This window comes from Pelodiscus sinensis, chromosome 4, assembly GCF_052426305.1.
Source record: "Pelodiscus sinensis isolate ZL-2025 chromosome 4, ASM5242630v1, whole genome shotgun sequence".
Taxonomy (NCBI): Eukaryota; Metazoa; Chordata; order Testudines; family Trionychidae; genus Pelodiscus; species Pelodiscus sinensis.
In genome coordinates, this window is record NC_143055.1 from 82388649 (window position 1) to 82415455 (window position 26807).

General features: G+C 42.6%; 1 protein-coding gene across 3 annotated transcripts in view; it reads right to left on the reverse strand.

Annotated features, from left to right (window-relative positions):
- DCLK2 (doublecortin like kinase 2) overlaps positions 1–26807 on the reverse strand; it is a 157143-nt gene that overhangs the window by 8787 nt on the left and 121549 nt on the right. For all 3 annotated transcript variants that reach the window (XR_331241.5, XM_006111577.5, XM_006111579.5), the window contains 7 exons: positions 26316–26373; positions 20347–20466; positions 17397–17543; positions 6404–6537; positions 4901–4978; positions 2973–3069; positions 135–215 (listed from right to left, as the gene is read on the reverse strand). Coding sequence is in view for 2 of the 3 variants with exons in the window: in XM_006111577.5 (XP_006111639.3) it covers positions 135–215; positions 2973–3069; positions 4901–4978; positions 6404–6537; positions 17397–17543; positions 20347–20466; positions 26316–26373 (715 nt within the window). In the remaining variant the exon portion in view is untranslated. The remainder of the gene's footprint in view (positions 1–134; positions 216–2972; positions 3070–4900; positions 4979–6403; positions 6538–17396; positions 17544–20346; positions 20467–26315; positions 26374–26807) is intronic.

The following is a 26807-nucleotide window of genomic DNA, read 5'->3' on the forward strand; positions in this document are numbered from 1 at the left end:
GAATTGGGCAAAGCTGAGTTTGGTCACTACTTCTGGCAGCACCCGACACTCTGCTCTTCACACAGCACTATTAAGAGTTAGATCTTTAATGTTAATATCTAATTAGGGACAAGTATGATGCAGAGTTTACTCACGGACACCCAGGGATGGCCTAGGATCTGGGCTGCTGTATATCGAGCTTCTACATTTACCTGTAGCATCAGACTAATTAACTCCTGTGGAGGAAAAAAGAGACGGAACATTAACAACATAGCATTTACAGTGGTGTTTTCCCACTACCTGAGTGAAATCCTGGACCTGCTGAAGTCAATGGCAAAACTCCCATTTGACAGGTGGTATCCTCACACTCTGAATTGCAGCTGTAGCATACAATGTATTCTTCTGTACATACATGTAGGAAGCATGGACAGAATGGTTGGAATAGAATTACACCCTTTGAGTACCATACTTACTCTCCTCCAAACAGAAAAAGTCCCATAATGTTTTATAACTGGAAAGTCACAAGGGCACATGATGTTTGAGTAATTTATGGAGAGAAGATAAAACTGCAGAACAGAAAACACATACCAAGAGCACCAGCTTGTACCAAAAGTCAAGTGCATTTATGAACCCAGAATTTGAAAAGATATTACTAGCAGGGATGGCTTGACTGTACCGAGCATAAACTAATACACAAAGATTTTTTTTTATTTTAAGTGCTAACTCTGGAGCCACCTGTAAAAATTCAAGACAATGATACTATTCCTTTACAGCTGGAAAATGAAAACTACCCATCAAGCACAGAGCACAGTTAAGAATTCTATTAAAAGGAATGACTGACAGCACCAGTGTTTGCTAAATAGTGGAATTATCTATACAATGGGATGGATTCTTTGCCCTGCTATGGCCACCCTAAATTTCTCCAAAAGCAGAAAGAGATCTTTAAGCCAGCCTGACAAATCTTCTAAGGATCCCTCCTTCTCCCCATGAAAGGGCTGATGTGCTTACATTTCATGAAGTCATTGGAATTGCACCATACATTTAACTAAGCATATGTTTGTTTGCTTTGTTGAATCAAGGCCTTCAAAATGTTCAGAGGTGAAACAACAGATGGTTCACAGCATATTTCTATAGTGCGTCTCTTCAGTACTGTCAGTAAATCTTGAGGTTAGTCACACAAAAGGCAGTCAGTGAAGTTATGAACTCTCAGTGAAACTTTCCTTCTCAAACTTTCATCAAATGTATTAAATCACAACTGACAGCCAGTTTACTGGTACAGATGCACGTTCCACACACAAAATACCATTCACAAGAAATCAATTAATGGCAAATAATTCCCATAATTGAAACCAACTGACCCATTTTTTTGGAAAGTTTCTGCTGTCTCAGGGTTGTTTGTTGCTGAATGTCCTAAAGAAGAATATTCCACTTATCCTAGCAGACAGTGACTCCTCTGCAAATACAATACATATGCAATTAGGGGGCTTGTGTTCATTCTCCAGTTCTGGGAAATGACCAGCTCAGCATCATTACTCAGCAAGTATGTAAGCCAGGGTCAGGAGGCAGATGCTTCAGGCTAGTCACATCTGCTCAGTTCCTGTTAGGAGGTGGCTTGCCTGCTCCAACACTGCTTGGTGCTGATTTGACAGCTGCTCTCTTGGGTGCCAACTGCCAGTTGACTTGAGGAAGGAACCATTTTGGCAGCTGTGAACTGGGAACTGCTGGCCACAATTCATATACTAACAGCCAAGAAAGGGGAAGATGCTGCTATGAAAACCAAAAGCCCATGCGAAGCCGAGGGCTTTGACTTGCTCTCAGAAAGACGCAAGACTCATTTATCTTAAGGAAAAACTGGGACTATGGTCTGATAAGGGTCATTACAAGAGTGAGAGCAATGTAGCCAATTTGTTTCTCTGGATAATAAAATGTGATTTTAATCTGTAAAGCACCCAAGTGCTCCCAACCTGAGCAATAGCCCCTGTGAAGAGTTATTCACACATCACTTACAGGCACATGGGCCCCTTCAAAAATTAGGGGTAAAATGTCAAACACTGCCTTTAAATGACAATCTATAACTCAAAGAGAAGTGCTATCCAAAAAAGTATTAGTAACTGGCAAATCAGCTGTTTGTGTTTCAATCATCTGTAGCCATCTTAAGGGCTGTGTCTAGACTGCACCCCTTTTGCAGAAAAGGGATGCAGATTAGACACAGCGCAATTGCAAATGAAGCGGGGATTTAAATCTCCCCCGCTTCATTTGCATGAGCATGGCTGCCGCTTTTTTCCGGCTCGGGGCTTTGCCGGAGAAAAGCGCCAGTCTAGATGGGGATCTTTTGGAAAATAAAGCTTTTTCTGAAAGATCCCTTATTCCTCTTAAAATCAGGAATAAGGGATCTTTCGGAAAAGGCTTTATTTTCTGAAAGATCCCCGTCTAGACTGGCGCTTTTTGCCGGCAAAGCCCCGAGCCGGAAAAAAGCGGCAGCCATGCTCATGCAAATGATGCGGGGGAGATTTAAATCCCCGCTTCATTTGCAATTGCGCTGTGTCTAATTGCACCCCTTTTGCGGAAAAGGGATGCAGGTCTAGACACAGCCAAGGTGTTTAGTCTAAAGGTGAAAATGGAGCAGATGAAAGGAACAGTGTCTAGTCCACATAGGAAGCAGCCCTTTTGCAAAAGGGTGATGAGGTGGAAAATGTGGAGAGAGACATATACTAAGTTCAGTGCTTCAGCTGCACTGGAACAGTCGTTATTAAATAAACTAAACTACCTGCAGTGCTCACTGGATGCAATCAGCATTCTGTTACAGTCATTCACCCACAAAACAACAACAAGTAGAATTGTGAGACCTCCATTTTCATCACTACGTTGCTCTGAAGGGCACAATGGGTTTGGGATATACTCAGCAATGGTACAACAGCACAAATTCTGTGTAGCCAGGAGGCCACAATGCTCCCCCACAGCTTGAAGCCCTGGACTTTAATTTATTTCAGTACCTTAGCTGAGTCAGTGATGTTATCCCAGTATGGAGAGGGAAACTCTAGCTTTCCGATGAGGATCTGATCAAAGAGGTCTTCCTGAAGATTGTTCTCACTGTGGATGACAAACAATGGGAGAGAACAAGAGAAAAGGGGTCATTTTTGTCTCAGAGGCATTAAAGTTACATTTTTAGGTGGAGAAGCAACATTCAAATAAAACATTACAGCTGTTTGCTACCTCATACTCTACAAGTTTAAGTCTGGGCAGTATCACACCATCATTATAACTCTCAAGCGTGGTCAGGATGGGGGACAATACAGGGAAGAAATATATCATTATTGGTACCCAAGCCAAAATCCACTCCGCTCATAGTTGGAAAATCTTAGAGGGAACATCGGCTGGGACCAATTTTACAATTTCACTAACTGTTGGTTAGTGATCAAAATCTCTAGCAACATTACTTGGAGTCTTTTTTATTTGTTCACACCTAATTCTGGTAGCCAGAAGAATGACAGCAACACAGAATAATTGTAAGGGATATACGGTACATCTTTGAAAGTGAAAAACAATTGTCTGAAAAAGAAATTGTAGAACTACACAAAAACTGCTCTTTCCAAAATAATTTAAAAACAATCTGTGAGAAATGTAGCCCTGAGTGTGGCAAATTTTAACTTTTAGTAAACTCATCTAAATATGTGTCCTTTGTTGTGTAATCATATGTCATGCCCTTGAAAAAACAGATATTTTCTGATTAAAATGTGGTTTGATTCCTTCCTTCAAAGTCCCAGATATTTATACCCATCTCAGACAATCCTAGAGAAGTATGATATTAAAGCTGGATATGAATACATATTTGACATGCAAAATAACCATAAGTTCATGATTCACTAATTACAAACCCTGTCATATGATGGGCATTAAGCTTACGATGAGAATGAAAACAGTTGATAACTACATAACTTATTTCTATTAGTTGAGCATTTAAACAAGCATGGCTACAGTTGAACCTCTCCAGTCTAGCACACTCTGGTCTGAAAACATCCATGGTGTGGCAAGATTTCAGTTAGCCAGATGTCCACTTATCATGGTTGCAGCCAAACTTCCAACAGTCCATACAGTTTATTTACAGCTCTCAGTCCTGGCTCTCAGTGTTCTGGGCTTTTATTTAGCTCTAATTTACTCCTAAATGTGCAGTAAGCAATGGAAGTGTGGTAATGCTGTTAAACAATATTGACCTTCTGTGATTCGGCAAATTCTCTGGTTTGGCACCTGTCAGGTCCCGAGGGTGCAACACTAGCGAGGTTCAACTTGTAACTGGAATCACCTGTGTGAATGCTTCTTCAAGATAAAAACAGTCAACTGAAATTCCCAGTGCCAAACACTAGAGGGTGAACTATACATGCTCACTGCACTGAATTCTTGCTGTGGCGTATGAGATTGGAGGACAAAGGGACAGAAAAAGCTGGCTTCTCACAGTATAACACTGCTACACAACCAACAGCTAGTCACCTCCCCCTTTCTTTTTTTTTTTTCCTTAAAAGGTGGGACCACATTCCTCTCTCTTGTGCGTCCAAAAATACTGAAAAAAATGCCAGCTGGTGAAATGGCAAGGTGATCTCATTGTTTTTCCTCATTTATGAGAGTCCTGTGGCATCTTGAGACCTACAGATGTATTAAGGCATAAGCTTTTGTGGGTGAAACCCTCTTAATCAATTCTATTGGTGTCTAAGGTGCCACAGGACTCCTCATTTTTGCAGATATAGACTAACACGACTACCCCTCAGACATAAGCCAGTTGAAAAGGGAGAAAAAAATCTTGGGGAAGATATCTGGCATTGACTATTGCTGGGGGATGGAGAAAACAAACAGGTTCTTTATCTTATCCGAACAATTCTTCAGGTAATTAATTCTTTATTTTCTGCCATTGACCTGGAATTAAACTCACCTGCGAAAAGGTGGGAATCCACAAAGCAGTATATATGTGATCACACCTGCAGCCCAAATATCCACCTTTAAGCCATATCTAGGGGGAGAAGGAGAAGAGAGAGATTGCGTTACTTGTGCAAGCTTCTCAAATGTGTCACCTCCAGTTAGTTTTTTAAATTAATACGTACAGAAAGCCTGCCTAAGGCATTTGATAGGAGAAGAGTGTATGTCCTTCAGTTAATCTCAAAGTATAGCAAGAGTGGCAAACTGTCAATATTTTTCTTGATGTCCTCCAGAGTATTGAGTGTTGTGAGGAACCCACATTTTTCTTTGTTTTTCTATCACAATCCCCAAGTTGCCAGGTTAGGGATGTTAAGTAGCAGGTATTTCACCAACTGTGTAGTTGATAACATTTTTATCAACTACACAATTAGTTGATAAGGGAAGGTGCTCAGTCCCAGCTAGCACCAGGTCCAGGACCTACCCCTGCTGTGGCTCTACAGTTTAAATATAGTAAGAGCTGAGCAGGCAGGACACCTGGCTCCTACTACATTTAAAATGCAGAGCCACAGTGGGAGTAGGTCCCACACTTGGCATGAGCTGGGACTGAGCCAGGCTCACACTACCTCCAGTAGCCCCAGTCCACGGGGGGTCCCATCGAGTAACTGGAACCCCTCATGACCAGCAGCCTCTGTTCGCAGCCAGCTTGGGCTACCACAGATAGGCTGCTCCACAGTCTCTGCACTGCTGCCTCTGATAGAGGTAGAAGCTCATATGTGTGTGGGGGGGAGGGGAAGGCTGCACCATAGAGACAATGCTGGGGGGAGAGAGGGAGAACACCATCTTTTAAGACAGCTCCCCCCAGCACCAGCTTCTGCTCCCCCCCCTTACTGCCTCTGATATAGAGGCAGTGGGGGGGGGGGGAGGGAATGCGAGTAGTCACATAGTTAACGTGGCTACCCAATAAGCCTAGGCTTATCAGTTAATTGACTTCTCAACTACTTGCTTACATCCCTACTCCAAATAATTATCAATCGGTTTCAGATTCTTTCAGTACCAGCCCATTTAAAAAAAAAAATCAGAGGAGGATATTGCTGAGAGATGGGAAAATCCTTTCCATCTCCTGCTACAGTGGACAAATTGCCTCTGCATAGACACTGCCAAACTGGAGAGAAAGATTCTAGGACTTGACTCCCCTACATGAATGAGTTACACTAAAATGAAGAACCAAGCCTTTTCTTTTTAAATACATGAATAACAATGCTGTAAATCAAAGCATGTCACATTGTTCATTTTTCTAGCGCTGCAAGTGGAACAAACGCCTTGCATTTACATCATGGTCTCACAGCTCTCAAAAATACTTTTCAACAATTGTGCTATGTAGGAGAAACAGTGTAGACAATGTGATATTAGAAAAATCAGATCAGTGAATCAAAGATTTACCAGGGGTTCAAAATTTGCCCCCTTATAATAAACAGTCTTTCACATGTCAATGTAGGAGAGAAAACTGCTGTATCCTCACCCAGTCTCTGCAATGATTTCTGGAGCCACATATGTAGGGGTGCCACAGACTGTATACAAAGGTCCTTCAACCACTGTGGCCAGTCCAAAGTCCCCTAACTTCAAGGACTTGGTTCCATCTGGATACTCGCATACCTGGAGTAAGCAAAATCAGAACAGGGATTGAAGGATATTTTTCCATTACAGGATGGAGTAAAACAGCAGGAACATGATATAATGTGATAAGAGAAATTGGTTTTGCTCTACAATTCTTGACGGCTTTGACTTCCCGTGCTGCGATTCATCTTTGTGCTTGAAGAGCCTTAATTCACTCTTGGAAAGTTCTGATGTGATTAGATTCAATTTGAGAAAGGAAATAAATCTAAATGATTTTTAAATAGATATTTGCTGTGTTTCTTGATAGATCTAATCCCTGCCTACACCTGAAAAAAAATTTAGAACCAATTTCCTATTGTTTTAGTAATACTATTAATTTCCATCTTAAGCATGCTTTAAAATGATGTATTGCTCACGCTGAAGGACAGGTGTCTATGATAGTTCCCCTGCCTAGAGAAGATTACACTCTAAATGAAGGCTTAAATATTAAATTTTCATAATATCCTTGCAAGGTGTTCATTGCACAAGGCCATAGCAATGATTAGTATAGGAATGGGACTAGAATTCTTGTTCGCAAAACTAGAGCACTATGGTCTGGTCTTTAGAAAATGCCTTTCAAATATCTTCTCTTTGGCTTCCCTGCCATCTACAATCAGCCATTATGTTCAATATTTGTACATGTAAAAAAAAATCACACACACAGAGTTACCTCTCTTCTACTTTTCCAACACACTAACTTCAAACTCCTTGCGCCCTCATGTTCAAGGCCCTTGAGTACTCTGCTCATTCCTGGCAACTGAGCTGATCTAATATTTTATCGTCAGCTACCACTGACACCTTTAAAAGTCCACCTGTCCCACAATATGTCTGTATTTTCTTTCTGGTTGCCACTTTATGCATGGAACCTATCCCCACGTATGACCTGTAAAACTGCCTCGGTCTCCTTCAAGCTGCTCAAGACCTGTCATCCGCCTGAACACTTCACTGGTATGTTGTCGTTAGACTGGAAACTCTTTGGGCGAAGTACTCTCTCCTTACCATATATATATATTTTACTGACTACTTAAACATGCAAATGCAAAGGTCCATCTAGCCCAGTATTCTGTCTGCAGCCAGTGGCCAATACCAGATGTCCCAGAGAGAGGGAACACAACAGGTAATTGTCATGTGATCCTTCCCCTTACCAATTTCCAGACAAACCATTCTTACCCATCCTGGCTGATAGCCATTAGTGGATCTAACCTCCATTAATCTATCTAGCTCTTTTTAAAACCCTGTTAAAGTTCTAGCCTTCACCACATCCTCTGGCAAGGAGTTCCACAGGTTGATTGTGTGTTAAGTGACCCCTAGTTCTTATATTGTGGGAATAAGTAAATAACTTTTCTTTAGTCACTTTTTCTGCACCAGTTATGATTTTATAGACCTCTATCATATCCCCCCTTAGTTTCTTCTTTTTTTAAGCTGAAAAGTCCAAGTCTTTAATCTCTCCTCATATAGGAATCATTCCAAACCCCTCATAATTTTTGTTGCCCTTTTCTGAACCTTTTCCAATGCCAATACATCTTTTCTGATATGAGGCAACCACATCTGTACTTAGTATTCAAGATGTGGGAGTACCATGGTTTTATATAGAGGCAATAAGATATTTTCTATCCCTTTTTAAAATGATTCCTAGCATTCTATTTGCTTTTTTGACTGTCACTGCACACTGAATGGAAAGGTATTATGTGGAAAGGTGTACACAAATACACACACACACACACACACACACACTTTCATTTGTGTGGGTACTTCAAATGCAGATCTAAAAATAGAGCAACATTTTTGCATGCATAATATGCATTCAACCTCAACTGTACACCTGAAAACAGCATCAAAGACATTTAGCAACTGTTTTCTGTAACTCCACAACATTCAAATTGCCATTCAAAATTGCAAGAAAAGACTATTATCATACCACTTCAACAAAGGGTCCTCTAACACATTACACTGTATACAGACACTCTGGAACATTATTAGAACTGCTGTCTGGATTGCTGAGAGTTGATTTATAAAACAGCAATTGCTACTGCTTGTTGTAAATCTTCCAAATCACCAAGGCAGTAATACACAGTAACTTCTCAAAGTGACTGGAATAAATATACAGGCACAACTTTACACAGTATAAATACATATAGTGACACTATACAGTGACACTTTATTATTGTTTCAGATGAGAATAATCTAGGCCAGACTCTGCTCTCATTTACACCAGTAAATTTGTAACAGAGATTGGCCCACTGTGCTTACAAATAGCACTTAAATCTGATTTAGCAATACTGCTGTTTAAAACTACTCATTGCATTCAGCCTCTGAGACAATTCCTGTAGGAAGCTTCTCTAATCATTTCTGGACATGAGATTTCAGGATGTCTGAAACAAAAATACTGACCCCCCCCCCCCCCCCAAAAAAAACCTGGAAAAAATTTTGTTGAAGAAAAAAAGGGGGAGCGCTCAAAGTTGAGGGGGGGGGGGGAAGACTCCAAGAACCTGGATCACTGCTAGGGGTTACCAGGTAGTCATTAAAACAAACACACACACACACACACACACACACACACACACACACACACACACACACAGAGACACGCTTCGTGGGGGTGGGGGTGGGAGCACAGAGGACTGGCCAGGAACGGGGGAAACAGTTAAAGGGGGGTGGCAACGGGGCTGGCCGGGGAAGATGGGGGGCCAACAGGAAGCAGGGCTGGTCGTGGGGGAGGGGGTCAGGCAGAACGGGGCTGGCCGTGGGATATCGGGGGAGGGGGAATCGGTTGGGAGGGGAGGGGCACAGCTGGGGGGGATCAGGGGCTGCGAGGAAGGGGGGAGATGCAGCGGCGCTGGCTGGGGGAGATGAGGAAGAGGAACGGGCCAGTGGGAAACAGAGCTGAGGGGGAGGGTCAGGTGCCACAGGGCTGGCTGGAAGGAAGGGGGAGTGGGAAGCAGAGCGGGCGGGGGCGGGGGAGATGAGGAAGAGGAACAGTCCGGCAGGAAGCAGAGCTAGGGGATGGTGCAGGGGGCTGGCCGGGTAAGATCAGGAGGGGAAGTGGGGGAGAACCAGCAAGCTGGGAGCAGGGGGAGGGGTGAGCAAATTGGCCAGCGGGGAGCAGGACTGACTGGGCACTTACTACCTGTCCCGCACAGGCTCCGGGCGACGCACGAGCAAGGAGGAGGCTTCCCCTCCTCCTCAGACTCAACCAACTGTGGGCTCCCAGCAGCAATCGCAGCCCCACCTCCCAGCTGGGACTCCCAGCTACTCCCCCAGCCCAAGCCAGGCTTCTGTCCGATGCGCAGCCGGAAAAAATCAGAAAATACCGGACATTGCACATGTCTGGTATTTTCTGACTTTTTTTAACTGGACAGAGCGTGCAAATACCGGACTGTCCGGTACAATACCGGACACCTGACAACCCTAATAACAAGCCTTATAATGACATGTGGGGGGCACAAAGACTCTCATGCCCTGTTCAACACTGTGCGGGGAGGGTTAAGGGGCCAGCAGCTGCCAGAGCCATCCTGCCCAGTGATTCAGGGAAACTGCTGCAGATCCCAAACTTTGGGGGGAGGAGGCACATAGGACTAGTGGGGGACCTGATGCCAGTAATAGGGCTCTGTCCCATCCCCACAGTCGCTGGCTATGACAGGAAATGGAATGACATAAGCACAGCATGTCTTTGCCATGTTGCTGGGAGGAGGGGGCCTGCAGGAAGGGGTGGCCGAGAGAAGCAGAGACACACAGCTGGGAGCCAGGTTGCTTCTGTTTCCTGTCACCACCAGCAAGTGCCGGGCGGGAGGGAAGGAGAGTGGAGAGGGAGCAGGGGTGAGAAAAGGTGGAATGGGGCAGGGCAGAGGCAGGGCCTGACGGGGAAAGGGGGTTGATCTGCGGCCTTGTAGCCAGACACGAACCCCATCTTGTCCCCCCCCCCCCACCAGAGAGCAAGAGAAAGGCAGTCAGCCTTTGATGCTCTGGGAACACAGGTGTGCTGCCTGTCCCTGACTCTACCATAAACAGAAGCCAGACAGTAAATGGGCCAGCTGACGACCCAGGGCCTCCCGCCGTCCTGATGGCTAGTACCAGTAATTGACATGCCTGCACTGTCCCAGGAGAGGAATCTTCGCCCATCACATACCAGAGGTGCCCATTGTCTGCATTTTCCCAGGTGTGAATTATGCTTTGCACCCTTCGTGGGAAACCTGGCATTCAAAGACATTTTTCCTAATTGGCCACTTGAGACCAGGAAGAAGCCTATGTGACCCATGGGGTATAAAGAGGGGTATAGTAGCCCACCCCATTTGAGCTCCAATCATCTATACCTGCTGGCAGGTATTGATTGTCTCCCGAGGTCTGTGGGACACCCAACCTCGCCCTACTTCTTCCCGAGGGATTGAGAGAAAGACGCTGGCCACGCCAAGTCTGGAACGCAGGGGTGAGAATATATACCTGCTATGTGTCTATTTTGCATGCATTTAATAAGAGCTCAGAGAACCAAAAGGGTTTCATGGTACCTGTAAGTAACTTATTAGTGTAATTTCTGTCCTGTCCTTTGTAGTGGCTGTGTTATCGGTAACACAGTAGTAGCATTTAACAACTAAGTTTACCCTGTAACAATAAAATAGTAACTGTTTAAGCTTTAACCTGACTCCTTCAGTTGCTGTAACAGAACCAAGCACAATTTAAAAGAACTTCAGCAGGTCATAAGGGACTCACTGCCCTGACCGTCGGCTGACAGGCCTACACCCTGTTACAGATGGCCTCTCCTGGGCTAAAGGTGGCAGGGGGAGGAATCACACTGGGAGGGACATCACATGGCTAGTGACCCCCTTGTATATTTCTCTATTGCTGAATTATCAAAAGCCATGAAAATCCTCTAATGGTTAAATAATTTAACCCTATTCTTAATCTGGGTAGGGTATGAAAGTCTCTACTTAATAACTTGCACTGCCATTTATAGCACAGAAAATACTGTTACAGGTGACAGGTTAAGAATATAAGAATGGCCATACTAGGTCAGATCAAAGGTCCATCTAGCCCACTATCCTGCCTTCCTATGGTGGCAAATGCCAGATGCCCCAGATGGAACGAACAGAACAGGAATCATCATATGATCCCTCGCTTGTCGCCCATTCCCAGTCTCGGACAAAGAGAGGCTAGGGACACCTTTCCTATCTATATTTATGTAGCTGAAGGGCCAACTATTTAACAAAATGTCTCTTGGTTTTTCCTACAAACAGGGCCTAATTTTCCCCTCTCTTCACTGATGTGAGAAATAATGACCAAAATGAGAATGACTAAAACCCCAATCTTGCAAATATTTACACATGTGCATATCTTTACTTATGCAACTAATCGTACTGAAGCCAATGGAACAACTCATGTGGGTAGAGTTACATGAGAGAGTTTGCAGGAAAGGAGGTTCAGAGAGAAATCACTCCTATCAAGAGTGGCCAGAATTACAACCATTGTTTCTCAGTGATAACTGTGTCCACACTACTTCTTCCTGTTTGCTTGCACTGGTGAATATGATTACAGTAAAAACAAACAAACTACTACTGTGTATTCAGCTGAGGAAGAGAGTAAATTAAACAAAATTATGTTAGCATGCCATCATCAACCTTTACTTTAACTATGTTTTTATTTTCCAAATCACAGCATGTTTTAAAACCCACTCATTTTCCAATAGCCTTGTATAAGATTTTCCACTTATTAACACATATTATTAAGTTTCTTAAACTAGTGATAAGTAAGTAATCTCAGGATTCCAATAATGGCAACTAACTTGTATATAGCCCTATTAACATAAACAATGAGATATGCTATATTTATGCATGCAGGAAGGACACAAAATCAAATCACCGTGATAGGAAAAAAGAAAAAAGTAATGAGAACTACACAACAGAGATATTCAATGGGGAGGCCATTTTATTTTCAAGTTTTCAGTGAAGTGTTACAAGCAGATTAGAACATCCTATTTAATGTAAATTGTCAAGGGCATTTTATTTAAAAAAATACCCATTATTTGTTAGAGGTTTAAAGATATATCTTTGTTTTCCAAAATAGTCCTTTTCAGTTGAACAAGCATGCTTTTTTCCCCCGGTGATCAGAAGGGGGGAGGAGGAGTGACTCCCAACAAGCACCAGATCTGCCTGCCTTCTCCATCCCTGTGCTGCTGTCTTGGATAGACAAGGAGCAGCGCATAGGATAAAGGGAGCAGGATGGAGCCAATACATATGGAGAGCCTGCTTTCAAGCCAGCTGCCCATGTGTATCGGCTCCAACTGACCTGCCTGCACCCCACCTTGGTGCCTCCTACAGAGGCAGTGGGGGGAAGCAGCAGCGGGAGTCAGCATAAAAGTCAGTTCCCCCATCACAAGCTCCCCAGGACCCCCTGCCCCCGCCCACTGCTGCTGCCTCTAATAAAGTGGGGCAGTGGAGGGGGGGGGGGGCAGGAAGGCTGCCACGGAGCAGCCTCTGTCCACTCTGGGCCTGAGCTTGCCACAGACAGGCTGCTCCATGACAGCAGCCTCTGTCCATAGGGAGCTCAGACCCCCTGCAGACAGGGGCTACTGCCGCCCTGTGCTGCTGCCTCTATGTCAGAGGCAGAAGCATGGGCTGGCAGGCAGCCAATCTGCACTGGAAGCTGGTTTTTACAGTGGCTCTCCTCATGGACCAGCTCCTGTCTGCCAGCCCATGCTGCTGCCTCTAATATGTAGGCAGCATCACTGGGTGGCCAGGAGCACACTGGCTGCCAGCCCACCCCCAAGGACTATTGAATAGTCATGTAACTGCTAAAATTTCATGCAGTTACACAACTATTCAATTACATGATCTCTAACCTCCCCAGTGTGGAGTGGAGTACAGGGGGCTCAGGGAGGAGCTTGGGAGGGAGCATGCAAGAGTCAGGGTTGGGGTGGTGCAGGAATAAGGGTTGAGGGGTGTGAACATGTGAAGAGAGTCAGGGCAGGGAGATGGGTGCTCAGAACAGAGTTAGGAGGGGTATATGGAGGGGTACAGGAATCAGGCAGGGGCTAGGTGTCTTAGGGCAGAGGGTTGGAGTGGGGAGGTGTGTAGAGGGCATGGGTGCCCTTTAGGGAGGGTAGGGGAACTCAAGCAGTCCTGGACTGGTGTGTGGTGTGCCCCCAGCCTCTTTTACTTGCCTGGTGCTTAGCATGGCAGCCTGCAGGAATCTCCGGAAGCCCAACTGGGAGCGTGCCACCTCCTTCTGCAGTTGAGCACACTAGCCAGCTTTTACCAGCCCATACTGCCTTACTTTCACCTCTGGACCTAGTTGGCCATTTCCTCAGTTTTATGTTGTTTAAAATTATTCTGATGTCTATTGTGATTTTTCCTTATTCTATGAAACAGCTTGCTACAAGTATTCTATGTCTGAATTACGATCCGTCACACAAGCCCCATGGTGATAAGAGTGTGATTGAAGGAGTCTCTCTGATGATAACCTTGTGTGAGTACATGAATTTCCATAGCAAAATGAACATGAGAGACATAAGCACAGTTAGATTCCAAATTGGAATAAATACTGTTGGGGAAAAAACGTTAATATTTGGTGAACTCACCAAATTTCACTAAACTACTTTTATTTTTAAAATTTACCAAAATTTACCAACGATTACAAGAAAAATGTAAGGCACCTAAATTGGTTCTAACATTGGGAGCTGACTGTAGCAAGGAAGGAACAGGAAGTGGCTCTGAGCCTTTTAATAGTATTCTAAAGGCTCTTAAACTCCTGGCTGGAACATGTATGAACAACATGCCCTGTGAAAGTGCATAGCTGCACCACTGCGTCAGCAGCACAAAAAGCCAGCCCCCCCTTCCCAGTTCTCCATTATTCCTCTGGCCCTTATCAGTAACAGATTACTATCTGCAGGACGGATCAGCAGTACTGTCTCATGCATTTGGGACTGCCACTACATGACTGCTTGCTCCAGAGAGGACAAGGGATGGCACCTGTTTACCCCATGTAGCTGGAAGCTAGTGTCTAGGGAGGCTATCTTGCTACCACTCATGTTTTGCATGGCTGTGTTGGTCTAGGACATGATTTAGCTCTTAATTATCAGCTAGGAAAAATATATAGTTTAAAAATATTCAGAACTTTGGAATAAATTAGAGGAAATTGCAATCTACTTGCAACTGGTAAAGCTCAGAGTTTAAATTTGATTGTTTTAGTAATAATTAAGATGGTTTTATGCAGGTTATGATTAACTCAGCAAATGTCTGATTACAGGTTATATACATGCGAAGATAACACATGGTCAGATTACTCCTCTGCTCCTAAATGTTGGCCTTCTGATTTAGGCATCCTGAAAAATGCGTGTTTCTAGGTGTTTTATGAGCTGCTTTTGATGTCTGCATGTTGTTTAAATAAATCAAAGCTAATGTGTACATATGACCAAAGAGACCCAAGCAATGAAGACCTATTAAAAACAAATCAATCTAGGTTTTGATCTCAAAGTAAAATTTCTACATTTTGATTTAAACAGATGTTGCTGGAGTACCTGATACCAGCTTCACCACCAAAAGTTGCATTTATCATTGCACTTCTTCAAACAATTGAACAACACTGATAAATCACTGCCCTGCTATAATTTACAGCTCTAATGAAAATCTTTGTGCTGTCTGATGTAACTTCACATATGTCAATGATGAGAGACAGTTTGCATTTAGGAGCACATGACTGGTAAAGAGAATGAAAATCAGACAATGGGATGATCTCAGGTTAAAGAATTGAATTGCTGGTTAGTAAAAGAAGCAATTGACACATTATTTACATTAACATGCAATTCTATTATGTTATCTTAACACGAATGCCAGTGTCAATCAGAACGAATAAGACTTGTATCTGTTGAGTAATCTTGTTAAGCTTTCGAGGCAAAAAGGGTGTTTGTTTCTATTTATACCTGACTCTTACTAATGAGGGCTTAAAATGTCAGAGTAGACTCAGAGCTCCAACCAGTCCGCTATCCTGATGTTGCCACATTATTATTATTAAATGAATAGGATCAACTATGACATGCCACAGGCTGCCACTAAAACTGTGCACACTGAACCATTAACTTAGCATGAGCTAAGCTCTGAGATACACTTGAAGACAAGAACATGGTCTCCTCTATTTTTCTCTTCCTTACTTCATAGTTGCCATGGGTATTTTTTTGGTTGGAAAATTTTCAGGTCTTATTGTTAAATGGTTGCTACTAATTTAGATTGCATAGTACCTATACAACATTCTAATGGTTTCACAAAGTAATGTTTAGTATGCAATTTTAAATCAGTGTTCTCCATGCAGAATAGCAATACTTGCATAAAATAAAGGATACTCAATAACAATAAAACTAACAAACCCCATTTCTATACTGGGAAGGATTGGAGACAAAAGTGCTGTCAACAGGCAAAAGTGAAAACAGTTAAACTGGTTTTTCTGTCTCCCATTGTTGACATTTCATAGCCACATTGTTTTGCTCTATCTGTCGACTAGGGAGCTAGCAATGTGGGTAAGCATCCCACAGTGCAGTGTTGTGGGAAGACAGAGCTGATTCCTGCACTTGTTGGGATTCTCTAAGTTCTCCCACAATGTTCTGTATCTCTGGGAGCTCTCCATGCTGAGGAATGTCAAAGCAGCACAGCAGCCTCTCCGGTCTTCCCCTGCAGCAGCAGTCTGCCTGCTCCTGGGTTTCTAGCAGGGCAAAATGGGAGCATACCAATGATTTTCTCTTTTTGTTGGTTCTCCAAATGGGAGCAGCTCACTCAGCTGTCATGATTCAAAGTTCTGGGAAGTAAGGGGAGAGGTGCATGCTTGGAGGGCAGCAGAAATCACAAAACACTGAGCACAGCTATCAGAGCAGGCATTGTAGGATACTGGCGGAAGCCAGTTCTTGACAAAACAAACAACAGAGTCCACATTGGCTCTTTGTCTACAATAAAGGGAGGGGAAGAGACAAAAGTCTCTTGCAGATGTGGAAGTTTGTGTCACCAAAACTGGGTGTTTTCGCAACAAAAGTTGAATTGTAGTGTGTATGCTCTCACTGTTTTGTCAACAAAAGGCAGTTTTTGGTGACAAAACATGCCAGTGTATCAGTGCTGTGGCCACCTTTTCATTTTGCTTTAAGTATAGACATAGCCTTTATTCAAATAACCCTAGAATTTTCAGAAAGGGATTAAACTAGGGATGTCAGTGACTACTTGACTGCCTGATGAGCATACGCTTATTGGGTAGTCGAGGGAGTAGATGACCAGACACTTCCCACCGTGGTCCCTATATCAGAGGTTGCTGGGAGGGGAGCAGGAGGTAATGCTACAGGGAGACGGCTTGGTGCAGGGAGGGGGGGAAGAGGAGGCAGAGTCACAGCGATCTCAGGTACTTTTCAGTCCCAACTCATGCCACCCCTGGGAGCTAACCCCACTGCGGCTCTGCACTTTAAATGTAGTAAGAGTCCTCTGGGCTTTTACTACATTTAAAGTGCAGAACCACAGCAGGAGCATCTCCTACCCACCAACTACTCAATTACTTAATTAACTGATACTCACCATCCCTAGATTAAACCCCTTGTTTTATATTGGCACTACATTTGTAAACAATTCATTAACATATTTTTAAACCCTGCTTTGTGTTTATCTAAGTCGGAGCCAGCAATCAAAATGTAAGTGATGGGTCGAAAATAGAGTGCACATTAAGCACAGATCATTTTCCATGTGTCTATTAATATTTAATGCAAAGTCTTATTTTAAGTATGCACTCATTCTAAATTCAGGTTCTAGGTCTGCGACTGTTCAGCTCCTCGGCTTCTTAACAGTCACATACAAACATTTATGGGGGATGAGGCAATGGAAAGGATGACAAAATCAGTGACATACCAGCAGATTCTCTGGCTTAATGTCTCTGTGCACAATGTTGAGACCATGGAGGTATTTCAGTGCACTGGCTAGGTTGTAGACCATTGCGCTGCCATCTCTCTCTGTATACTTTGTTGAAGAAGTGATAGCATCGAATAGGTCTCCTCCCTAAAGTAATTGAAAACATCAAATGGAATGACAAGAAAAATCATCAGGTATCAGTACCCTACTCAGGATGCTGAAAAGATCTGAGAGAAAACTGTATGTTAGCATCCTTGCACCAGAGACATGCTCAAAAGTCTGTCACATATTATGTTGGGAAGAGAACTTACCAGCCATACTCGGTCAGACCAACGGTCATCTAGCCCTGTATCCTGTCTTCCAACAATGGGAACTGCCAGGTGTTGCTCATTCCCAGATTCTGACAAACAGAAGCTGGGGACACCAATCCTGCTCATCCTGGATAGTAGATCTATCCTCCATGAATTTATCTAGCTCTTTTTAAAATCCTGTTAAAATCCTGGCTTTCATAACTTCTGGCAAGGAGTTCCTCAGGTTGATTGTATGTTGTGTGAAGAAATACTTCCTTTTGTTTGTTTTAAACCTGATACCTATGAATTTCATTTGGTGACCCCCCCTAATTCTTCTGTTATGGCAGGGGTGGGGAACCTTTTTTGGTGACAAGGGTCACTGACAAGTGAACCCCCCCCCCCAACCCTCACTGATATGGCCCCCAACTGAGGAGAAAAACACTCCTGAGCCTGGGGGGCTGGATCCAGGCAAGCTGGGGGCCACATCCAGCCCCCAGGCCTGAGGTTCCCTGGCCCTGTGTTATGGGAACAAGTAAATAACTTTTTCTTATTTATTGTCTCCACGTCATTCATGATTTTATAGACATTATCATATCCCCTACTTGGTCTTCTCTCTTCTAAGATGAGCCAGTCTTACTAATCTCTCTTCATATGGCAGCCGTTCCAAACCCCTAACCATTTTTGTTGCCCTTTTCTGAATTTTCAAATGCCAAGAGATCTTTTTGAGATGAGACAACCACATCTGCATGCAGTATTAAAGAAGTGGATGTACCATGGCGTTACACAGAAGCAATACAATTATCTATCTTATTCCCTGTCCCTTTTTAAATGATTCCTAATATTCTATTTGCTAGATAATCTACATGATTCGGAGCTTGTGTACATGGAGAGGTCTGTGTGCTGTAAGCCAGGGATGAATTTAAAGCACATTATCAACTCCTCATTTATGCCCTATGTGGACACTCTTACTGTGGACTAAGAATGACCTCTAGTAGTTTAGCTTAGTCTTAGTACAGTTCCAACATGTAATTGATGCAAATATATGGTCTAGAGTCTGCCTACTGTTTTCGAGCATACCTGTTATGCAATATCCTGCCAGTATCTATTATAGCTACAGTATAGCTACAATATAGTATATTATATATACAGTATAGGTTCTGTAACAGCATTTTTAAAACAGTAGCAAAGAAGTATTTTCATGTATATGGCATTTCCACTTGCTGCAAATAATTTCAGTTGTGTGCCACCATGATGGCTACTGTGGATACAAGTGTAGGAGTGACTTGGCAGTGCATGGGTGGAATTCCAAGTATGATAGCACATGTGAAAGCAGGAGCAATTCAGCATGTATATGCAAAGACTGACCTTTTTTTTTTTTTACACAATTATAAAAAGAAAAGTTGTATCTTAAGAACAAAAAGCCATCTGCCACAAAAACAGTTTCTACAGATAGGCAGAAATGAAGCAATGGTACTGAGCCAGCAGCTACAGACTCTCAGGATGGGCTTTGAGCCAACTGCTGGTGTAGAAAAGGTTCTTGAGTACAGTGAAATGTTTAGCTAGCAATACAATCTGAGATCTTGATTTGTACTTTTAATTAACATGCTGATAAAGTCTGGGTATACTACTGTTGTTTTAGCATATAGAGTAATTTGCGTGTTTGCTATTGTTCTTGTACATATGTACACACGTGATCAAGCATTTGAAGAGAAGCCTCATGTTTGATATGGGTTTATAATTCTAATTTAGGCAGTACAGACACTCAAGTTTCTTGTTATCTTGTCACAAAAGAAGCAACTAAAAATAATCAGACCTATGACACCTATGCCCCTTTTTCCATAGGGAAAGAGTAAAATCCAAGAGTGAATTCTGTGCTGGTGCAATGGCACATAATTGCACCACGAGTAATACGCCAAAAAACCCTGGTTTGTGTAACATGTTCATGTTAGGCATTAAAATGAATCTATGAAGGAGCTTCATAATGTCTTTGGCTTGGTAATTCAGAAGACCGTAATATCATTCTCTTTTGCCAGCAAAGTAGAGCTCACAACATTTAACTCTAAGAGAGCACATCTAGTGTTTAGCTCACAGAAGATAAGCAACATTACTACCACTTGCCATAGATCTCTTATAGCTGAAGTGTAGAGACTTGTACTTCTGGGCTGAAGAAAGAGGACTGTGTACATGAAGCGAAGTGTAATTTATTCAGTTATTTAGTAATTGTGTCTGTTGTCTAGAGGGCCTAGATTTATTGCAAACCAAGTGATTTAAACTACTCTATGTGAACACTTAAGTTAAAAAAAGCTGAAGGAGAGAAATGTTGCAAACTGGTGATATGTATACAGTATGTGTTGTGATGATATACCATGTAATTTAAAAATTTCCAAATATAGAACAAGAAGTCTGCATTTCCCTTCAGATTTTACACTTGCCTTACAATAAGTATCTGGAATTCTTGTTATGATAAGAGTCAGGTGAAAAATAATTAATTCCGTTCAAGTGAACAATTGTCAAGAACAGTATTTCCATGATTAACTGGAAGTTCTCATCAAAATGCTTATGTGATTAGGTCTTCTACAACCTTAGTGATACTAGAATCTTCCCCGACTTCATATTGTGTGTAGATAAACATGAAAGAAAATTCTCTGAAATTGTCTTACCTTGACTAACTCCATCACAAGATAGAGTTCTGTTGGCGTGTCCATCTCCTCTATCAGCATGATAATATTGGGGTGTTTCACTTGGCGTAATATGGATACCTCATTCTCAATCAGGTGTTCCTGTTTAGTGAAGAAGAGAAGGAAAGTTTATGTTATTCATACAATACTAGGACTGGAAGGGACCTTGAGAGGTCATCAAGTCCTGTCCCCTGCACAGTATTGTCTAGAGCATACCTGATAGACATTTATCTAACCTACTCTTAAATATCTTCAGAGATGGAGATTCCACAACCCCCTAGGCAATTTATTCCAGTGTTCAACCACCCTGACAGTTAAGAACTTTTTCCTAATGTCCAACCTAAACCTCCCATGCTGCAGTTTAAGTCCATTGCTTCTTGTTCTATCCTCAGAGGCCACAAAGAACAATTTTTCTCCCTCCTCCTTGTGACACCCTTTTAGATACCTGAAAACTGCTATCATGTCCCCTCCCAATCTTCTCTTTTCCAAACTAAACAAGCCCAATTCTTTCAGTCTTCCTTCACAGGTTATGTTCTCTAGACCTTTAATCATTCTTGTTGCTCTTCTCTGGACCTTCTCCAATTTCTCCACATCTTTCTTGAAATGTGGTGTCCAGAACTGGACACAATACTCTAACTGAGGCCTAATCAGTGCAGAGTAGAGTGGAAGAATGACTTCTCGTGTCTTGCTCACAACATCCTAGAATCATGTTTGCTTTTTTTGCAACTTCGTCACACTGTTGATTCATATTTAGCTTGTGGTCCACTATAACTCCTAGATCCCTTTCTGCCATACTCTTTCCTAGACAGTCGCTTCCCATTCTGTATATGTAAAACTGATTGTTCCTTCCTAAGTGGAGCACTTTGCATTTGTCCTTATTAAACTTCATCCTGTTTACCTCAGACCATTTCTCCAATTTGTCCAGATCATTTTGAATTATGTCCCTATCCTCCAAATGAGCTGCAATCCCTCCCAGCTTGGTATCATCTGCAAACTTAATAAGTGAACTCTCTATGCCGGTATCTAAATAATTGGTGAAGATATTGAACAGAACCGATCCCAAAACAGACCCCTGCAGAACCCCACTTGTTATGCCTTTCCAGCAGGATTGTGAACCATTAATAACTACTCTCTGGGAACGGTTATCCAGCCAGTTGTGTACCCACCTTATAGTAGCCCCATCTAAGTTGTATTTGCCTAGTTTATTGATAAGAATATCATGTGAGACCGTATCAAATGCCTTACTAAAGTCTAGGTATACCACGTCCATTGCTTCTCCCTTATCCACAAGGCTCGTTATCCTATCAAAGAAAGCTATCAGATTGGTTTGACATGATTTGTTCTTTACAAATCCATGCTGGCTGTTCCCTATCCATTGTTAAATGACAACTGACTCCCAATAAAACTTTCAGGTGATAGCTTTTAGTTAGCATTCTTGTTTTTGTATTTTTCTCTCTCTCACACACACCACCCCCCTTGCCTCTATATTATATATACTGAAAAATCTGTGGGGAAATGCCATTTTAATTTTTTCAAAGGTTGTAAAATAAGTTAATTCTAATGTTTTTGTTTACTTTTTTTCTTTTGTTTTAAATTCAAGATACCTATCCACTAAACTGCATGCTGGAGATTTTAAAAAGTCGCATATCTTTTCATTCATGAATGCTTTTCCTTTTTCCTTTTAAAAATATCTGAAAACATTCTCCACCGATCTTTTCAAATCACTATAAATCTAATAACCAACCTTGTCTAAAATGAGAGGTTATTTGTATTTTGGGAGATAAGTCATTTCAATGGGCATCTGAACTTGCTCTTTAAAAACACTGAATAGTAGTGTGCACAGACTATATAAACAGTGACTGAAAACCTCATACTATTTCACCTTATTTCCCCCCCTCCCCCTTAAGGGCTATATATAGATGCCTTGTGGTTTGGTCAAAGCTCAGTTATATGGTTGTAAAACTGATTAATTTGAATTAATGGGTCTATTTCCCAAAACCCATATGGTCAGGCATGCATCTCATCCTGAGAGTAGTTATATTGGTTAACGAGGCTGCATCTTCGAAACCCAATTTAAAAGAACATCAATTGTCATTCAGGAATTAACTTAAGCCCGCTCCAAATAAATGTGTTTTGGAGAAAAGAGAAACAAACACGATGCAACTTTGTTTAAAAAAAAATGTTGACTCTTATTCAGAGAAAGGAGCCATTGTAAAATGCTGGTTATTGGGATTCATGGGGGTGGGGGGGGGGGGGGTGAGGAGAACCAGATAATAAAGCAGGACCAAAGAATCAAGTAAAATCAGAGATACTACTATAAGTAAGTAAGATCTCAACTTTAAGAACAAGTAGCCAACATAATCAATTCATTATATTATTTAATTTTGACCCTGGCTAAATATTTAGGCCTTGTCTGAACAATTAAATTGTTCTTTCTAGGCAGGTTTAAGTAGGAACCTATTATAATTAAAATTTGTGCAAAAGATTACAAAATGTTCGTATATCACTGTCCTGCTACGTGGCTTGTGAAATGCTGACATGTTTATGGTTAATTTTCAATCATCTTGTGCTTAATGTTTCTCTCTCTATATATAAAAAAGTTTTTCCTGCTGGGTGACAGAATGATATCATCATGCTCTCAAGCTGCAAAAGGGGCCAGAGAGAGGAGGGTTGTCAAGTGCAGCAAGCATGGGGCACAGCTCACTTGTATTCCATTAAAATTTTTAAAGATTAGTTTTCACAAATACCTCGACGTCTTCCTCAGCGACACTGCTGTAATAGATTTTAGTATAAGCTGAGATGGATAGAAGACCATCCTCAATAAAGAAGTTCTGTATCTTTGGGCCAGATGCTTTTTAAGGCGTGACATGTAAGATTGGATGCAAATACATTCAAATCAGAGAAGGAGTTTTAGCACTGTTTTCCCCATGTCACTCATTATTAAATCTCCTTAGTATAGCTTAATTTAGCTCATATTCTTGGTGTCTATTTAATGGGGTGGGGTCAAAAAGTAAACTACTAGGTCTTGACAGTTTAGGATTAATGCAGTAAACAGGTAACACACGTTGACACATACATTGTTACAGCTGCTACCTTCATAACTAACTGGGTTAGATGCACCTTTGGTCTGACCCAATACAGCCATTCTTAAAATTCTTACGTATGTTATATAAACCTCCCACAGAACACGTTAATATGATATACAGCACATGCAATATACAATTACATTGTACTGTAGCTAATCTCTTCCAACATCCCTGGATTTTAGTGTCTCCAGCAGGGCTATATCACAAAAGAGTTTGGTGCACTACCCATAAAAATGGGCTATCTACACAAACACGTGTTGAAACAGGAAAAACTGCCATACTAGCACAGACCATTTTATCTGCCCCAGATTCTTGCCTGGGAGAGTGGGAAGTAGCTTTCATCATGCATTTCATTATTTCTCCAAAATACTACAGGCAGTCCCCGAGTTACGCGGATCCGACTTATGTTGGATCCGCAGTTTACGAACGGGGCCCTTCCTCTCCTGGTCTCCAGCAGACCAGGGAGAGGAAGCAAAGCGGCGGAACACGCGGCCAGCTGACAGCCCAGAAGCGTCTGGGCTGTCAGCTGGCCGCGTGTTCCGCCGCTTTGCTTTGCTTTGCTTTGCTCTGCTCTGCCCCCCCCCCCCCCCCCGGGCTGCAGACCAGGGGGAGGGGGAGCAGAGCGGAGCACGCGGCCAGCTGACAGCCCAGAAGCGTCTGGGCTGTCAGCTGGCCGCGTGTTCCGCGGCTTTGCTCTGCTCTGCTCCCCCTCCCCCTGGTCTGCAGACCAGGGGGAGGGGGAGCGGAGCAGAGCAAAGCCGCGGAGCCCGAAGGCAGCAGGATAGCCACGGCGCGTCTGGGCTGTCCTGCTGCCCGCGTGTTCTGCCGCTTTGCTCCCTGTCCCCCTGGTCTGCAGACCAGAGGGACGGGGAGCAAAGCAGAGCAAAGCCACGGAGCCCGAGGGCAGCAGGATAGCCACGGCACGTCTGGGCTGTCCCGCTGCCCCCGTGCTCCGCGGCTTTGCTCCGGACGCCTGTGGTACAGCAGCTGGGACGCTGCCGGTTGGTCCCGTAGCGCCTCTCTGGGCGCCATTGGACCAACCCAGCAGCACCCCAGCTGCTCTGCCCCAGGTGTCCCCAAGTCAGCAGCTGCTGAAAATGACCAGTGGCTGACTACAGGAAGCCCCTGCCCCGGGCTTCCTGGAATCAGCTGCTGATCAGTTTCAGCAGCAGCTGACTTGGGGATGCCTGGGGTTCTTAAGTTGAATCTGTATATAAGTGAGAACTGGCGTCCAGATTCAGCCACTGTTGAAACTGATCAGTTTCAGCAGCGGCTGAATCTGGACGCCAGTTCCGACTTACATACAGATTCAACTTAAGAACAAACCTACAGTCCCTATCTTGTACGTAACCCGGGGACTGCCTGTATGTCTTGAGTATATTCTTGCCTGACCCCCAAATGATGATCACTGCCTCTAGCATAAGGACTGGCATCTTTGTGTGGATAGGAATAGCATCTGCAAATGCATTAGCTGGCACATGATAAAAATGCTGTCTAAACTTTTTTTTGAAACTTGATGGATTACATCAGTGAGTTCCAGTACTTAATTATATTGCAAAAACAAGAACAACAACAACAAAAAAAACCCCTTTTTAACTGTTTTACAGTGGTTGCTTCTTTCTTTTCTAATTTACTTGCTCAGGATCACACAGGAAGCCTGTGGTGGAACAAGATATTGAACCTGGATCTCCCACATCCCAAGACAGTGTCCCAACCAGAAATGTTATAGTTTATTAGAATATATGTTTTCAAAAATTCCATACTGTAACTTTTCATAGATTCAGATTCTGTTTCTTTCACATCTCTCTGCTTAGGAACTCTCTCACAGTCAATCCAGTAGGCTGGTGTTTATAATACTTCAGCCTGAACCACGTACATACTATTCTTTTTCACTCATTTGACAACCAGCCACAGATCTTGTATAGCAAAAGAAACTCCCAGGAAAGCCTCCCATAAAAGTGGAGAAGAGAAAACAGCTAAAGAGATTCCTTTCACTTTGTGCCTGTAATGTTCTTAAGATATTGGCCTCAGTTCTCCAACATTTGCTTATGACACATGGGACTAAGACAGAAAAGAAGTTTGATATGTTTCCCAGTTAACAGAATCTGAACTTCTCAATTCACCACTTAAAGCTACAAACAATAGTTTTATCAATAAGTATTATTTGAAAGGGATGGGGATGTTATCACTAGTCAATAGAATACTGTTTTCAAAGTCCATCTGTATAAAGGTCAAAATAGCAGCACCCTATTAAGAGGAAAACATAAGTAACAAGGCAGAAATTTAGGTACAATAGAAACAGAAGAAAGAATAGCATTTATCCCCTAAGAATAAAATAGGCTGTTATGATTGAATACGGACTGCAGGAATTTATCCCACATTAACTTTGCTTACAATGGTTGCTATTGTTTATGTGGGTCACAAGATAGTGGGGCCTTTATACTTAGAATTGCTTTCATATTCACTATTGGGTCCCATTATGCTAGGTGCTGGTCACACACTTTTCCTCCCTCAAAGATTTTACAATCAAAGTCACTATGCTGTTCTTTTCACATTTTTATTCCATTTCAGCCTAATGAAGGGAGAACAATTGTGGAAATACTTCATGTTTTCTCCTTTTGTCCAATAGGATCAAGTACAATTTTTGTTTGATTTTGTTCCATTATCCACTAGATTTACACAGATACTATTCCTAATTGTTTGCCTTTTGGGTGGAAAATAATCCCGCTAAACAGATATATCTGAAAGCAGTCATTTACATCAAACCCACATCCATGCGCACACACATACACACACATTTTGACTAATGAACAGCTGTGATTGCTATTTTTACTCTTTGTCCATATGTAAATGAGTGTACACCACCTTTCCACAGCATTTTGCCTTGTCTATAATCTTCAATGCAAACTCCTTTCCAGTGGATCTAAAAGAAAAACAGGAGAAACATTCATTAAATGCCAGAAATCCCAAGGCATTCCTGGTTCTCTGTCAGAATACATAATACTCATAATATAACCTTGTTACCCAGGGAACAGCTGACAGAAAATGGTAGGAATTATTTCATTTTTTCCCTCCTTTCTTCCAGTCACACTCCTGCCTGTGGTTTCCTTGGCTACCATTACCTACTTTATTGTGTATGCTTTAATCCCAGGTCATAGCAGTGTCCCTAATGTGATCTAATGCTACACTCTGCTGCTATTCTAATTCCAGATGCAAAAATTTGCCCTAAAATTTCATGTAGCTCTGTTCAAATGGCAACCTGTAACCACACTTTGAAGACAGGTCAGAGTATAGGTCTGCTTGTCAGCTACTGTATAGGCTGAGCAGAAAGACAACAGCCGAGACTATTGATAGCCT